We start from the raw sequence: 13,995 nt of genomic DNA, 5'->3' as shown, positions 1-13,995 counted from the left end.
TGCACAGCTGGTGGGAACAGTGTGGAAACCAGTGTGGCAACAGAAACACCACATGACCCAGCAGCTCCACTTCTGAGTATATATCACCCCCCCCAAAACTGAAAGCAAGATCGAAGAGATATTTGTACATCTGTGTTCGCAGCAGCACAATTCACAAGAGCTGAAGCAAGGAAGCGACCCAGTGGGTCCATAGATACGATGGAATATCATTCAGCCTTAGAAACACAAGGAAATCCTGTGATGCTACAGGTCATACGCTACGTGGATGAACCCTGAGGACGTTCTGCTACGTAAAATAAACCAGTCACAAAAAGACAAATCCTGTTTGACTCCACTTATGTGAGGTACTTCGACTAGTCAAAGTCATAGAACGGAGAGAGGCAGGGGCTGGGGGAGGTACCGGTGGGAACAGAGCTTCAATTTTTTTTTTTTTAATGTTTGTGTGTTTATTTTGAAAGACGGAGAGAATAAGCACGAGCAGAGGAGGGGCAGAGAGAGAAGGAGAGAGAGAGAATCCCAAGCAGGTTCCCTGCTGTCAGTGCAGAGCCAGACGTGGGGCTCGAACTCACGAACCGTGAAATCACTACCTGAGCTGAGATCCAGAGTCCAGAGCCCGGGAGATGGATGGTGCTGACTGTTGCGTAACAGGGTGAATGTGATTAATATCAACGAACCAGCCACTTAGAAATGGTCAAGGGGCACCTGGGGGGCATCCAACTCCTGATTTGGGTTCAGGTCATGATCTCATGGTTCATGGGATCGAGCCCCACGTCGGGCTCTGTGCTGACAGCGTGGAGTCTGCTTGGGATTCTCTCTCTCCCTTTGTCCCTCCCCTGCTCACACCCATGCACTCCCTCTCAAAATAAATAACCTTAAAAAAATGGTCAAGACGGCAAGTCTTACGCTGTATGTAATTTACCACAGTAAAAAACCGGGAAAAGAAGCAACGTGGTTTTGACATGCACCATAACAGGGATGAAGGTGGAAAATGTCATGCTAAGGGACAGAGGTCAGTGACAAAGTGCACATCCCATGACTCCATTTACAGGAAATGTCCAAAGCAGGTAAATCCAGAGCCGGAGCGCCAAGCCGTGGCCGTGGGGGGCTGGGGGGAGCAGGGAATGGGGAGCGGCCGCCGACGGGCGGGAGGGAGAGGTGGCACAACACTGGATGTCCTAACTGCCACAGAGTCACTCGCTCCACAGTGGCCAAAACGGTGCATTTTATGTCATGTGTACTTTACACGATCTTGTGAACCTCTATAAGAACGACTAAGTTCAGATTAACAACCCGAATAGAATGTGCTGGACGGTGTTTTGCTGAAAGTGGACACAGGCCAGAGGGTGCAGGGTGGCCCTTCCAGCTGGACGCGCCCCCAGGTGCCACCGCGGGACTGCACTTCTGCCGCCCGTCCGTCCATCAGTCCGTCCAGCCCTCCTCTCGTGGTCCCGACACGGCTCCGGGGCGCCACTCACCTGGCACCCGTCCGACCCTTCTCGCTCCCCAGGCATCAGGCGTGCTGACCAATAACACTGGATGTGAGTGCCCACACAGGCACCAAAATCTCACCGCACACCGTGGCCATCGGTGACCAGAACGGATTTTTTCTTGGCATTAAAATCAAGCCAGAAGAGCAAAATATTGGGGAGAAGTCCAACACTCAAAGAGCCCAGGGCCCAGGGGACCCGCGTGAGGAAGGCGTTCTGCTCACACACCCCTGGCCAGCAGGTGAGGCAGCCCTGGTCCTGTGTGCCCGGTGCAGGGATGTGGGTGTGCGCGGCCGGGATCCGTGCGCAGGGGGAGACAGCACCTGTCAGCCGGCCTCAGCCCCTCCCTGGGACCGGCTGCCTCCAGGTGCCGGCGGTATGATCAGCAAGGCCGAGTGGCCATCAAAGCTCCAGAGCCACCCTCGAAGCATCTCAAGGACAGTGCTTTCTAGAAGCTCCCTACATTCTCTGCATTCCTGCACAGCGACACAGCCACTGCCCGGCACTCCCACGTCTACCGCTCTGGGGGCAGAAACCCCGCACCCTCCTGCACTCCAGAGGCTGAGCCCACACAAGGCCAGGTCAACTCCCATCGACAGCTGGGTGCCCCTCTGGGGGGGGGGGGGGCTCCTGCGGGAGGGCCCGCCCCCGGCTGGCAGGTCAGCCCTCTGGCCTCCATGGCTCGCGGGCCAGCCCCTCTCCCACCCCCTCCTCAGTGCGTTTCCTGGCCTCCAACTCAAGCTGCAGGCTCACCCGGCCCGCCCTGCCCCCTGCTCCCCCTCTGAGCGTTTAGGTGTTTATCTGGCCATCGCCTGCCTCCCAGCTGGGAGGTCCTGGGGCTCCTGCTGCCCGCACCCAGCCTGGCAGCGCCGGGCGCCGAGGCACAGGCACGACTGAACGAAGGAACGTGCCCCTATAGCTTCTTCCGCTCTCCCCGAAACCGTCCCCACGTCCAGCACCCGCCCACCCACCAGGGCAGCGCGCCCAGCCAGCCCCGCGAGTTCTGGCTCCGTCAGACCACCCTGCTCCACTGCTGCCAGGATTCCACAGCCTTGCTGTCTGCTCTTTCAGGGTCCCCAGTTCTCTCTGGAAGCCCCAAGGCCACTCCCCAGTCACCAGCCACTCTCTCCTCGACACGAAGGGTCCCCGAGTCCATCTTCAGCCCCAGTGCTTTAAGCCCAACGCTCACGCACACAACCCACTCAATACCTCCACCGGGTCCGGGGGGCCGCAGGAACTCGGCACAGACCAAGGGACCCGACAAGAGGCTGACCCAGAGCCCGCCCCTGGGTCCCCTGTTGGGAAGGGGCTGAGGGGAGCCCAACGCGCAGGCACCCAGGCCGGCCCGGAGGTCAGTGCTCACAACACAGAGGGCAGGACACGGGGCCGGGGGAGGGTCTGGGTGGCTGGTGAGTGATTCACGCCCCACATGAGTGCCCTGTCTTCAAGGACAGGGCGGGACGGAAGTGCTCTGCCTGCTTGGGGTCCGATGGCCCCTGGGACGAGGTCAGAAGCTCTCCTCCGGCCCCACTGCTCCTGGGACTCCGTCCCCTACCAACAGCCCCACGAGGAGATGGCCCGGGGAGGGGGCAAACGACCAGGTGCGGGCGTGGCAGCAGCTGGGGCAGATGCCCCAGCCCGGCCCCTCCCTCCTCAGGGAGATCAGGGCTTTCCTGGACTTTTCCTTACGGCACCGATGGACAGGCCAGCGCCGGGAGGGCAGCACTCGCTAGCCACGCACAAGGGCAACGGCAACCACGTGAGGCCGCATCAGCCACGCGCTCTGCCCCCGGTCGCTGCAGGAGGATACGTGTTCCTCAGCCACGGGCCACACAAGGCACCCATCTCCACATTCCCGACACGATGGGCCACGAATTCGAGCCAGAACACGCAACACGAGTCACAGGAAAATGTACTCACTGTGTTCTCCCGGACAAGGCATGCCTGGCTGCTCGGGGATGCTGGGGAACACTGGACAGAGGGAGAGAGAGCAGTCTGTCATTCGGCGCACTTTGCGGAGGTCCTGCTCCGAGTCGGGCTTCGCACACAAAGGCCACGTGGCTGACCAGCCCCCTCTGAGGAGATGCTCACGGGGCGCAACCGGGGAAGCCCAACCACACCGACGTCAAACCCCCTGTCACGGGAATTCAAAGTCCACTGAAAACTTCGGGGCGAAAAGCCGTCGGGGGACTCAGACAGAGCCGCCCAAGGAAGCCGGCCGGTGCGCAGCAGTAAGCCAGCACGGACAGGGGAGGACACACACCTCCTTCACAGAGGGACTTTGGAAAGCACGTTAGATTCCACTTCGTACTCAAGTGGAATCAAAATGAAGTATCTTAAAATATACCCTGGGCTTCCATACTAGATTATCAAAACAGAAGCTTACAAAGTATTAAACCCTAGCTGAAACAACAACCCTTCCCTTAATCTAGAAAATAGAAGTGGCTTTTTAAAGCACCTTAGCCGACAGCGTCCCGGCAGCAACTTAAGCGAGTTTACCGCCAGGAAGTGGGTGGGGCGAGACCTCCAGTTTATAAACCACATTTGCATAAAGAGCCTCAACCGATCCTGTACCCACCCACTACCCCAATAGCAGGGACAATGATGGTCCCACAGAAACCCTGGTCCTGAGCTCTGGTCGCTGCCCGCTCGCCCCGCGTAGAAGGGAATGCAGACGTGGCTGGTCGGCCACAGGTGCCAGAACCACGCTCAGACACCCTACAGAACCCCGAAAGTGCTGGGGGGCAGCCTGACACCCCCAATTTACAGAGGCTATACTGCAATGATAACAGCTCACATTTACGTGACTCAACGTGTAACCCAGCTCTGAGCTTACTGGGCTGAGGAGCGCTGGGAGCCAGGAGAGAGGCACAGGGAAGTTCTTGTCCCCAGACAGTGGTGCTGTGCACCGTCCGGGCTCCCCCCGCCCTCCTCGCTGGGGACAGGGACAGATGGAGGCCAGTGAGCGAGCCCAGGCCTCTGATGTGCCCAGAGATGCTGGCCTCCAGGGAATGGGAACGATGAGGACCAGCAACCAGAACCCAGGCTCCTGTGTCCAGTGAGAAGGAGCTTTTCTATCAGCCACAGCAGTTTTTATTTGGGTTAATAAAACATAAGAGAAAAAAAAAAACCCAAGCTGCACTGTATCCGACATCCTTAAATTCTCTCTGGAATCCCGACATTTTAAACCATGATCCTCCACGTGGCCTCTAGTCCCCCAGGCTGTCTGGGGGACGCTGGGCTCCCATCTCCCCAGACCACAGTGGAACCACCCCACCCCTCCAGCTGCCACTAACCGTGAATGGTGAGCCCTTCATCCCTGTGCTGACAGGCCAGGCGGAAGGCCTCCTCCAGCTCCATCTGGGAGGACACAGTGCAGGGGTCACCTAGGCGGGGCAAGAGACATCACTGAGGTCACCGCAGGCCTACGGCAAAGGGGTCCAACTCGAGTCTGGAAAGGCCACGTCTCTCTGCTCGGGACCAGCCGCCCACAGCACAGCTGGGAAGTCCAAGAACCAGCCAGACCAGGAATCAGCTCCGACCAGGGCCCCACATCAGAACCGGTGGATTCCCCCAAAGGGAAGTGAGTTCACCCTGAGCCCCGAGAAGGCCACCTGGAGAGCAAAACCGTGCTAACTCTCGGTTGGGCAAGATAAAGGACATTCTTCTTGGCTCAGTCCTGAACGAAAGCAGAGACTCCCTCCCCCCATCCTGGGTGGGAACACAGAGATGCACAGAACCCACACCCCGGGAGCTGCCCCCCACCCCCCAGCTTTCTCGGATGTGTGCACCGCGGGGCCCTAGCTACTCACCCTCCTGCTTTCCCCGAGAAAAGGAAAATCAGAAGAGAGCTCACCTTTCCAAATCACCTACCGGAAAACCCAGAACACGAGAGAGGAAGAACAGGGAGGAGGGCAAGGGCTGGCCCAGGCAGGGCGGCGAGACCCCTGCAGCCCTCTCCCCGCTGCCCTGGGGGCTCTCCTCCCTTCCCAGCCCCCAAACCAAGCTTCCCTGAAGGCAGCCTCTTCCCGGAAATGACTTCCAGCATCCCCCCAGGGAAGCTGGCTGTTAACCAGCTTAATTCCATAGTTTTAAACCTCCCTGAGGCAGGGCTGACCTAACTTCCCACAAGCACACGTGTGGAGATTTACGGTCTGTTGCCAGACCAAGGGCTACCTTCGTTGTCGACCCACTTGAGGGTGAGCGGGTGCCCCTGGTGGAGACTGCACATCTCTCTCACTTCCTCACAGAGCTCCTCGAAGGTCATCGCTGCGTCTAGGCTGGTGATCAGGATGTCCCTGGGGCAGAGGATGCACACGTTTCACCAAGGAGCACATTTAAATCAAATACTATTGATTTATTAATAACTGAGTTGATTAAATGAAAAATTTCCCAAACAAAATATTACAGGACCCCCAACAGAACCACTGTCCAGTTTTATTTTTTAATTACTACCATGAATGCCTTTGCACACAAAGATCTATTCTGCACCGGGACCTGCCTAACTGGGGGGAAAGAACGAGGCAGGGGCATCGGGAAGAGCCAGGCAAGCACTTGCTCAGGGACCAGGTTATTTGCCCATCAAAGGAGGGGGTGGGGGGTGTGCCCAGTGTGTTCAGCTCAAGCCCACGGGCTTCATCAGACCTTCCCCCAAAGCTGACGGCAGGGACAGCAGCCCAGGCTTGAGCTGGAGAAAGGGAAGACCCACAAGGCTGTTCCTGTGACCTCAGGAAAGTGGGCGCTGAGAGGCCACCCAGCATAGCGTCCGACTCGGGTCCACATCACCTGGAAATCTCCTCATGACACAGGTGCTGCCGGACCCTGCTGACACCCCAGTCACAGCACATCTTCCAAGGCCAAGCTGGGGGCCCCCTATTTTTAAGAATGGCGCCTGGGGCGCCTGGGTGGCGCAGTCGGTTAAGCGTCCGACTTCAGCCAGGTCACGATCTCGCGGTCCGTGAGTTCGAGCCCCGCGTCAGAGCCTGGAGCCTGTTTCCGATTCTGTGTCTCCCTCTCTCTCTGACCCTCCCCCGTTCATGCTCTGTCTCTCTCTGTCCCAAAAATAAGAATGGCGCCTTCGATGTGTCTGCTGACCTCTGCCCCAAACAATCTGCCAGCAAGGTGGTAGCACAGTCCCACTGGGGACAGAGCTCCACTTGGACCCTTGCCGTTTGGATAAGTGAGCGCTGACCTTGGTGGGTGCTTTCCAGAATGCATCCTCGCTGCATTCTGAGGACTATGCCTCCCAAGTGCCCTGGGAGACACACGGGGCAGGCGCAGGTGGGGGTGAGGAGCTGGGCTAGGCAGGAACTGTCTGCACAGCCTGGAGCACCACAGAGGGAGAAAGGAAGAGTGTGGGAGGGGGAGGAAGAGGGGAAGAGGGTGGGGAAGGCCGGGGAGGGGAGAGGTGGGGGAGGAGGGGAGGAAAGGAAGAGGGGAGAGGAGGAGGGGAGGAGGGGAGGGGAGGGGAGGGGAGGGGAGGGGAGGGGAGGGGAGGGGAGGGGAGGGGAGGGGAGGGGAGGAGGGAGCTGAGGTAGGGAATGGGAGGAACAAGAGGGCCACATCAGCCCAGAGAAAGACTCAACAGGTCACATTACTGGCGGTAACCAAAGCGCTCTCCAGGGGCCAAAGTCAGGGGCAGGGTGGGGGCAGCGGTGGCTCAGTCCAGAACCCCCAAGAGCTCCAGTCAACTTTGCCCAGGACCCTCCTCGAGGGCCTCCATCCCTGCCCTCAGTGCCCCACCCTGGAGGCAGGCTGGGGGGGGGGGGAGGGGGACAGGCCCCTCCCACCCAGGCTGCTGGGGTATGGACTTCCTTTCCCTGCGGATCCACTCTGAGTTTTCACAAAGTGGCTGTCGACCAATCCCACAATTCCTGGCTGGGAAGAGGGCGTCTGTGTTGTGACAGGCCTTCCACAGTTTACTAACCAGCAAGCCAGGATGTTGCAGCCTCAGAACTAGTTTTAATGGGCTGACCACCCTTCCAGGCCAGAAACAGCATTCCTGGACCTCTTCAGGCGGACTGGCCATCCTTCCCCAGAAATCATTCCTCCCTGGAGCCCTGTCACCAACTGTCCCACACATACCCTGCTCCCAGGCAACCCAGCTGAGGATGGCAGAAAGGCCAGGAGAGGTCTGACCCCGCACCCCAAACAAGGTGCCCTCACGAGGTCAAGAGCCACAAGCCCCTCCTCAGCTGGGACGATGCACCCTAACTCTAACCCTAACCTTTGAGATGCCCCCGTGGCAAGCCACTATGGCCAAGACGGCCAAATTCACGCGCCAGGAGAGCGATGCGCTCCCCTCCCAGCGCCGGTACCGGTGACCCTCGGACAGCCGGGTCCGATTTCAGGGCCCCTGGAGACCAACACGGATACAAGGAAGCTCTCCCGCCAGCCTCGTCTACAGCGCGCGCCCGGGGCCAGAGGCAGGATCTGGCCTCTGGGCACCGTCCCCGCCCCCCCCCCCCCGACGCAGTCCTGCCCCGCGGCTGCTGAGTGTGGGGCGCTACCCGGGCCGTACCGGGCGCTCCCGGCCTCTGACCTCTGTGAGGAGCCCGTTCGCCCCGTTTTACAGCGAGCAGGTGGAGCCCAGGGCGACGCGCGCGGACGCAGAGCTGATCGGTGTCCGAAAGATCCGGTCCCGACAGAACCGCTCCCGGAGACTTAAGGGAACCCCCACCACGCCCCAATTCGCGCAACCACGGGCTGCTCACTGCCCCTAACCTGCGTCTTGCACCCAGGACCTGGGTCATTAAACTTTTCTTAGAACTCCGGCCGGCTAAATTGGGGAAAGTTTAGGAAACTCTGATTCTTACAACTCAACCAGGAGTTTTCGCAACTTGACGAAAACTTTAGTCTTTACAGGTTTGTGGCCTTGATGTCCAACCAGCCGAGGCGGGAATGTGTCAGTGCGGTGCCCGGGGCCGCCTCCCGCGCCGCAAAGTCCTCGGGGCGAGTGCGAGCGAAGGAGGGACGGGCGCGGCCGCCGGAGCCCGCAGCGCCCCAGCCTCGGCGCCAGAGGACCCCGCGACCTTTCCCGCGAGCGACGTCCAAGGGCGCCCGGAGCGCCCGCCCCGTCCACGGCTGTCTCTCGGCGAGGGCGCGTCAGGACCTCCCCGGCGCCCCTGCGCCCCGAGGGCCCTCGCCGTCCCTTCCCTCCCGCGCCGCAGCGACACGGCCCCCGACGGCGGGCGCGGTGCGGGCCTGTCCCCGCGCCTGGCTCTGCCCCCCTGTCCCCGCGCCTGGCTCTGCCCCCCGGTCCGGGCCGGTCCCCGCGCCTGGCTCTGCCCTCCTGTCCCCGCGCCTGGCTCTGCCCCCCGGTCCGGGCCGGTCCCCGCCGTCGGGCGTCGCGCGCTCACCCGCTGGAGTGCGCCTTCAGGCGGACTCGGCAGCCGCTCCCGTCCATCTTGGGGCCGGTCCTGCTGGGCATGGCGCGCTCCCCGGCCGCCGTCAGCGCCGCGCCCCGGGCGCTCGGGCCATGGCGCGGGGACCCAGCGGCCGGCCGGGGCGCCAGGTGGGGCCCGCGGTGGAACGCGGAAGGGCGCGCGCGCGCGCGCGGCGCCGGGTTCCCGGGGCGCGGGTCCGGCCAACTCCGCGGAACTTGGGGGGCGGGCTGGGCGGGACGGGGGCACGGCCAGCGGGGGCGCGCGAGGTGTGCGCACGGAGTCCCGGCGTCAGGCCCGGGGCGGGGGGAGGAGGGGGGGTCGGAACATGGCCGACCCGAGGCCCGGCGGGCGGCCAATCGGCGGGACGGGCGGTCCCGGGGCGGGGGCGGTGGCACCTGCGGCCAATGAGGGCGAGGCGGGGCCGCCACCTGGGCCAATCCCCGGGGGTCCCGGCGGCCGCGACCCAATGGCTCCGCGCGGGGCGGACTACCTGTCGGGCGGGGCGCGGCCCACCTGCGGCCAATGGAGGCGCGCGCGGCCCGGCTCTGCCCGGCAACCGGAGGCGGCGCCCCGCGGGCCCCGAGCGCCGGCCCCTCCGCGAAGTGGGCTCCAGGGGCCGCGCTGCCCAGGCGGGGCCCCTGCGCTGCAGCGCCCCGGGGACCTGTTGGAAACGCAAGCTGTCTTGGGCGCCCCCGCCCAGACTCGCAGAATCGAAACTCCTGCAGTCTGTGCGGACAAGCCCCGGGTAATTCGGAGGCGAGCGCGAGTCCGAGAGCCGCTGGGCCAGGGGACGGTGGGAAGGAGCCGCCGGTGACTTGAGGGGCGGGAGCAGAGGCCCCGGCCAGCGTCACGGGGAGGGTCCGGCTCGGCTGGCTCTCCCGGCCCGGCTGCCCTCCTCCCCTTGCGGGTCCGTGACCCTATTGCCAGGAGTCTCGTCTACACTAGCTGGCGATTCCCTCGGTTCCAGCTCACGCCTCCGCCCAGGACAGGAACACTGCATTTGGCCACGTCGCCCATGACCTTCATGTCTGAATCCACGACCTCTCTGGGTCTTAATAACCCCGTGGCGTTTGGTCTGGAGAGCCTGCGCTGGGCGCGGCCCACGCCCCTCAGGGGCGGCCTCCCGGGCCCCATCCCTTACCGGTCGCATCCACAGGGCCTAAATCTGCTGTTTGTAGAAACTCACCCGGGCACCAGGTGGGCACCCCAGACTCAGGTCTGCTGTCCCCTCACCCCTGCCAAACCCCCTCCTCTCTGAGCCACCCCCCTGTTGCCTTCCTCCCCCACCCCAGCCCCACCCCCGCTGGCAACCCCTGACCCCCAAGCCTTCACTCCCCACTCAGACAATTGTAAGGGCTTCTCTTGCTCGGGCTCATTCCTCAGACACGCGCTGACACGTTCTTGGTACCCTGCTCGCGGGTGAGCCTGGAGAACCAGGTGAACAGTCTTTATGGTCATGGACCCCATATTCTGCCTAGACGTGGACTCAGAGAAACCTGTTGGAGGCTCACCTCTCACGTACCTAAGATGCTGTGAACTCTCCCTTCTGGAAAAACAAAAGGTTGGGGCACCTGCCCCTGCCCATTTCCCTTTACAGCATAACTTCCAGGAGGCCCGCAGCCCTCAGCTCCACTTTCTCTCTTGTCACTTTCTCTTCAGCGTCCGGTCGCCCCCCCCAACCCCCCAGTGTCCTTACCACCTCCTGTGTTTTAAATACATGGTCTGGCCCCTCTGAGAAGCTCTTACCCTAGGATGCTGCCCTCTGCCTTCTCCCCTGCTGCTTCCTCCTGGTCTCTTAAAGGCTCCCCCGCCCGCTTCTCATTTCCAGCCAACCTCCCTCGGCCACGCTCTTCCTCGTCCAGTCAGTGCCGGCCCCATCTCTCCAGGTGCTCAGCTCAAAAACCTCCTTTCCCTCTTATAGCCGCACCCCTCCATCTGCAAACCCTGGAGGCCTGACCTTCAACGTGGTTGCAGATTCCTACCACAGCCCATCACCTCCACTGCTACCACCTGGTCCAAGCCACGTCCTCTGTGCAGGAATTTTTGCAACAGCCTCCAGTTTCCTTAAAACATAAGTCAGTCCGTGTCCACCTAGCTGGTGTTCAAAACCCCCAGGATTCCCACTGTTCTCAGGAAAAGACCATAGGCCCTCCAGGCCCTCCAGGATCTGGGACCCCATTCTTTTCTGTCTTCGTCTCCCACCAACTTCATCCCCTCCAATACCTGGTCACTTTACTGCCTCTTGCCTCAGGGCCTTTGCACCTGCTGTTCCGTCTCCCAGAAGCACCTTCGCCCAGACCCACACTTCCTCTGAGTCTCCACCTAATATCCCTGATGCCTGTATTACTCCCCCCGCCCCAGCCCGATGGGGTGGTTCCTCCACAGCCCCAGCACGGGCACACAGAGGTCTGTGGCGGTCCGCCACACATGAAGGGGAATGGGGTACAAGGGTTTGTCATGTCAGGGAGCAGCATGGTGCTCATGGGGACGAGCTGGAATCTGCCACGTGAGCAGCACCCAGGAGACGAGTGTGTGGGACGCAGCTGTCCCTGAGTCGGGCCCCTCGGTCAGCCCCTGGGCAGCCGTCCAGGGCCCAGCTGGACATGACCTCGGGCAGTGGAGAAGAGCGAGGTTGCATCTCGGTGGGCACGGGCCGTCTCCGGCGGAGGGGGTCCCCCGAGACCCCGCCGCACCTCCCTGGCGCTCTGATTGCCTCCCTCAAAGACAGAGAAGGAGGCAGCGAACCCAGGCCTTGATCCCCACCCCCCACTGCGGGCAGGACAGGCCGGCAGATGTCCGTCCCAGTGCACACCAGCAGCCCAAGTGTGGCTCCACAGCCCTTTGTAACCAGGAAGCCCTTGCTGGGGTAGAAGCCTTGAGGGTCCTGGTGCCCCTGTGTGCCCTGCCCTTCCCTACAGATCTCAGCTGACATGTGAACCGCTCTCCTGGAGGCTGGCACCCAGGTCACTGCAGCACCCCCGGGGCCTCAATCTCGGGGAGGGAAGTCCGGAGGAGGGCCTGAAGCTTCGGAGCTTGGGGGCCAGGTCGGGGGGTGTTGGAAGGTGGGGTCTCTGGTCTCCAGCAGGGCTGGGGGAGGAGGAGAGCCCTACTCCAGGAGGAGGGCTGGGGAGGTTTCCACCCCTGGGTCTCACCACCTCCTGCCCCAGGCCGGGGTGAGGGCACACGGGTCATCTGCAGGGCCCGGAAAACCTCCCTGAGGGCCTCCCCCGAGCGTGGGGGGCTTTGGCGTCCTTCCCGGCAAACAGTTCCTCAAAACATTGGGCCCCACCTGCCCCCCCGCCAGTGGACAGCCCCCAGAGGGTGCCCCCCGCCCCCCGCCCGACAGTTAGGGCCTCAAGGACAGAGTGCGTGGCCCTGACCAAGCAGGCGGGTGGTGCCGCAGGCCCTGGGCCCTGGCAACGGGCACGAGGTGTTTGTTCCCAGATTTCCCAACCAGTCCCCACTCCACACGTGGCGGGGGTTGGACCCCGTCAGCAGAGGCCGCTGCCGCACCCCCACGGTGTCTCTGGCACATCCGGGAACGAGTGAGCGAGTGAATGAACAGGTGCAGACCCCTCAGAACCACCGGCACCAGGCCGACCTCCCAGCCCCTCAGGTCCTGCTCCGAGTGTCACCGGGCAGGGTTCCCGCCTCTCTGGCCCGCCAAGCGAGGGAGCTTGGGAGGGTGGGCAGGGCGGTGGCCGTGGACGCCCAAGGACAGACTTGCCACAGGCCCTGGGGCTGCCTATCAGCAGCTTCTGCGTTTCCCAAGTCTCCCCGCAAACACCTCACGTACCTTCGTGATGACAAACACGTTATTTCCAAAATGAAAACGCACAAAGGTGCGGGCTTTTTACGCGGATTACAAAGGTGATGGAGGTTTGCCACACAACCCCAACAACACAGAAAGGTGTCAGGGGAGGCGAGCCCTGGTCCCCTGCCCCCCCCTCCCCCAGCAGACTCAGCTGGGAGGGTGTCCCTGTCTTGGCCCCCCGGGCCCCCAGAGTAAGTGTGGGGCTGGTGGGCGAGCAGGGTGACCAGGCCCGGCGGAGGGCAGAGCAGGGCTGCGAGGCCTTGGGTCAAGGCTCCTCCCAGCCAGGCCCCACCGAGGGCGCCCTCAGATCTCCAATGCAAGCTCTCTATGAGGACTCTCAAACGCCTCGGGGATGCCTCAGGGGAAGGGTGGAAGCAGGTCGAGCTTGTGCTCGGTGAGACTCCTGCTGCGGGAGGGACAGGACGTTTGCTCACACACAGGGCTGCGGGAGGGACAGGACGTTTGCTCACACACAGGGCTGCGGGAGGGACAGGACGTTTGCTGGGCGCATGGCTGAGGGAGGAATGGACAGCAGGTGTTTCCTTCCTTTGTCATGGATCATGGGATTTGGAAAAACTGGCTCAAGAGACAACATTCGCTCCACTCGCTCATTAATTTGTTCAACGGATGTTGGCCAAGGGCCCGCTGGGTGCCTGGATACGGTGGGGATTCAGCCAGACGTGGCTGCTCCCCGTGAACCTGCATGCCGGTGGGGAGACCGGCCACGGTCATTGGTCACACAGACATGGCAGTCTGTTGGAGAGAGGCAGGTGTGACCAGATCCCTGGAAGAAAGCCTGTCACCGGGATGACCATGTGTGGGGTGGAGAAGGATCGCAGGAGAGGCAGGTCGGGCAGCCTGTGCAAAGGCTCTGTGGCCCCAGGGAGCAGGGTGGGCCGGAGGCTGTGGAGGCGCGGCTGCAGAAGCTGCTGGAGCAGACCCTGAGGGGCCTCGAGGGCCACATCAAGGAGGGTGGGGAGCCAGCGACAGGGCCCTGGGAGCTTCCAGAAAAGGCTGCTCCATTCGCTGGGCAAGGCCCTGCCCAGAGGGAGAGGGAGAGGGATGCCTTCGTCTCCGTGGGCTTCTCGGCCCGGGTGTGTGTCCGTGTGTATTGTGCGACCATTCACGTTCGGCGTCCGCATCGCGTGTGTGTCCGTACAGATGCTTCCCGTACATGTGTCTGTGGGCATCCGTGTGCATCTATGTGCCGGTGGCCAATTGGTTGCCTCTCTGCTCCAAATCCCCCCTCCCCTACTTGGGGGCCTAGATGCCATTCCTTCAGGACAAGGGTGAGGGTCCGTCGCCCTGG

At 62.3% G+C, this 13,995-nt stretch overlaps 1 protein-coding gene across 1 annotated transcript in view; it reads right to left on the bottom strand.

Annotated features, from left to right (window-relative positions):
• Positions 1-8,936, bottom strand: part of PRKCZ (protein kinase C zeta) — a 101,932-nt gene extending 92,996 nt beyond the window's left edge. The window contains exons 1-4 of the mRNA XM_030325274.1: positions 8,846-8,936; positions 5,664-5,785; positions 4,784-4,873; positions 3,408-3,458 (exon numbers count right to left, since the gene is read on the bottom strand). Of these exons, the coding sequence (XP_030181134.1) occupies positions 3,408-3,458; positions 4,784-4,873; positions 5,664-5,785; positions 8,846-8,916 (334 nt within the window). The 5' untranslated portion in view covers positions 8,917-8,936. The remainder of the gene's footprint in view (positions 1-3,407; positions 3,459-4,783; positions 4,874-5,663; positions 5,786-8,845) is intronic.
• Between the last annotated feature and the right edge of the window lie 5,059 nt (positions 8,937-13,995).

The sequence above is a fragment of the Lynx canadensis genome, chromosome C1, assembly GCF_007474595.2.
Source record: "Lynx canadensis isolate LIC74 chromosome C1, mLynCan4.pri.v2, whole genome shotgun sequence".
NCBI lineage: Eukaryota > Metazoa > Chordata > Mammalia > Carnivora > Felidae > Lynx > Lynx canadensis.
The sequence above is the reverse complement of the archived record's forward strand: the minus strand, read 5'-3'. Positions and strand labels throughout refer to the sequence as shown.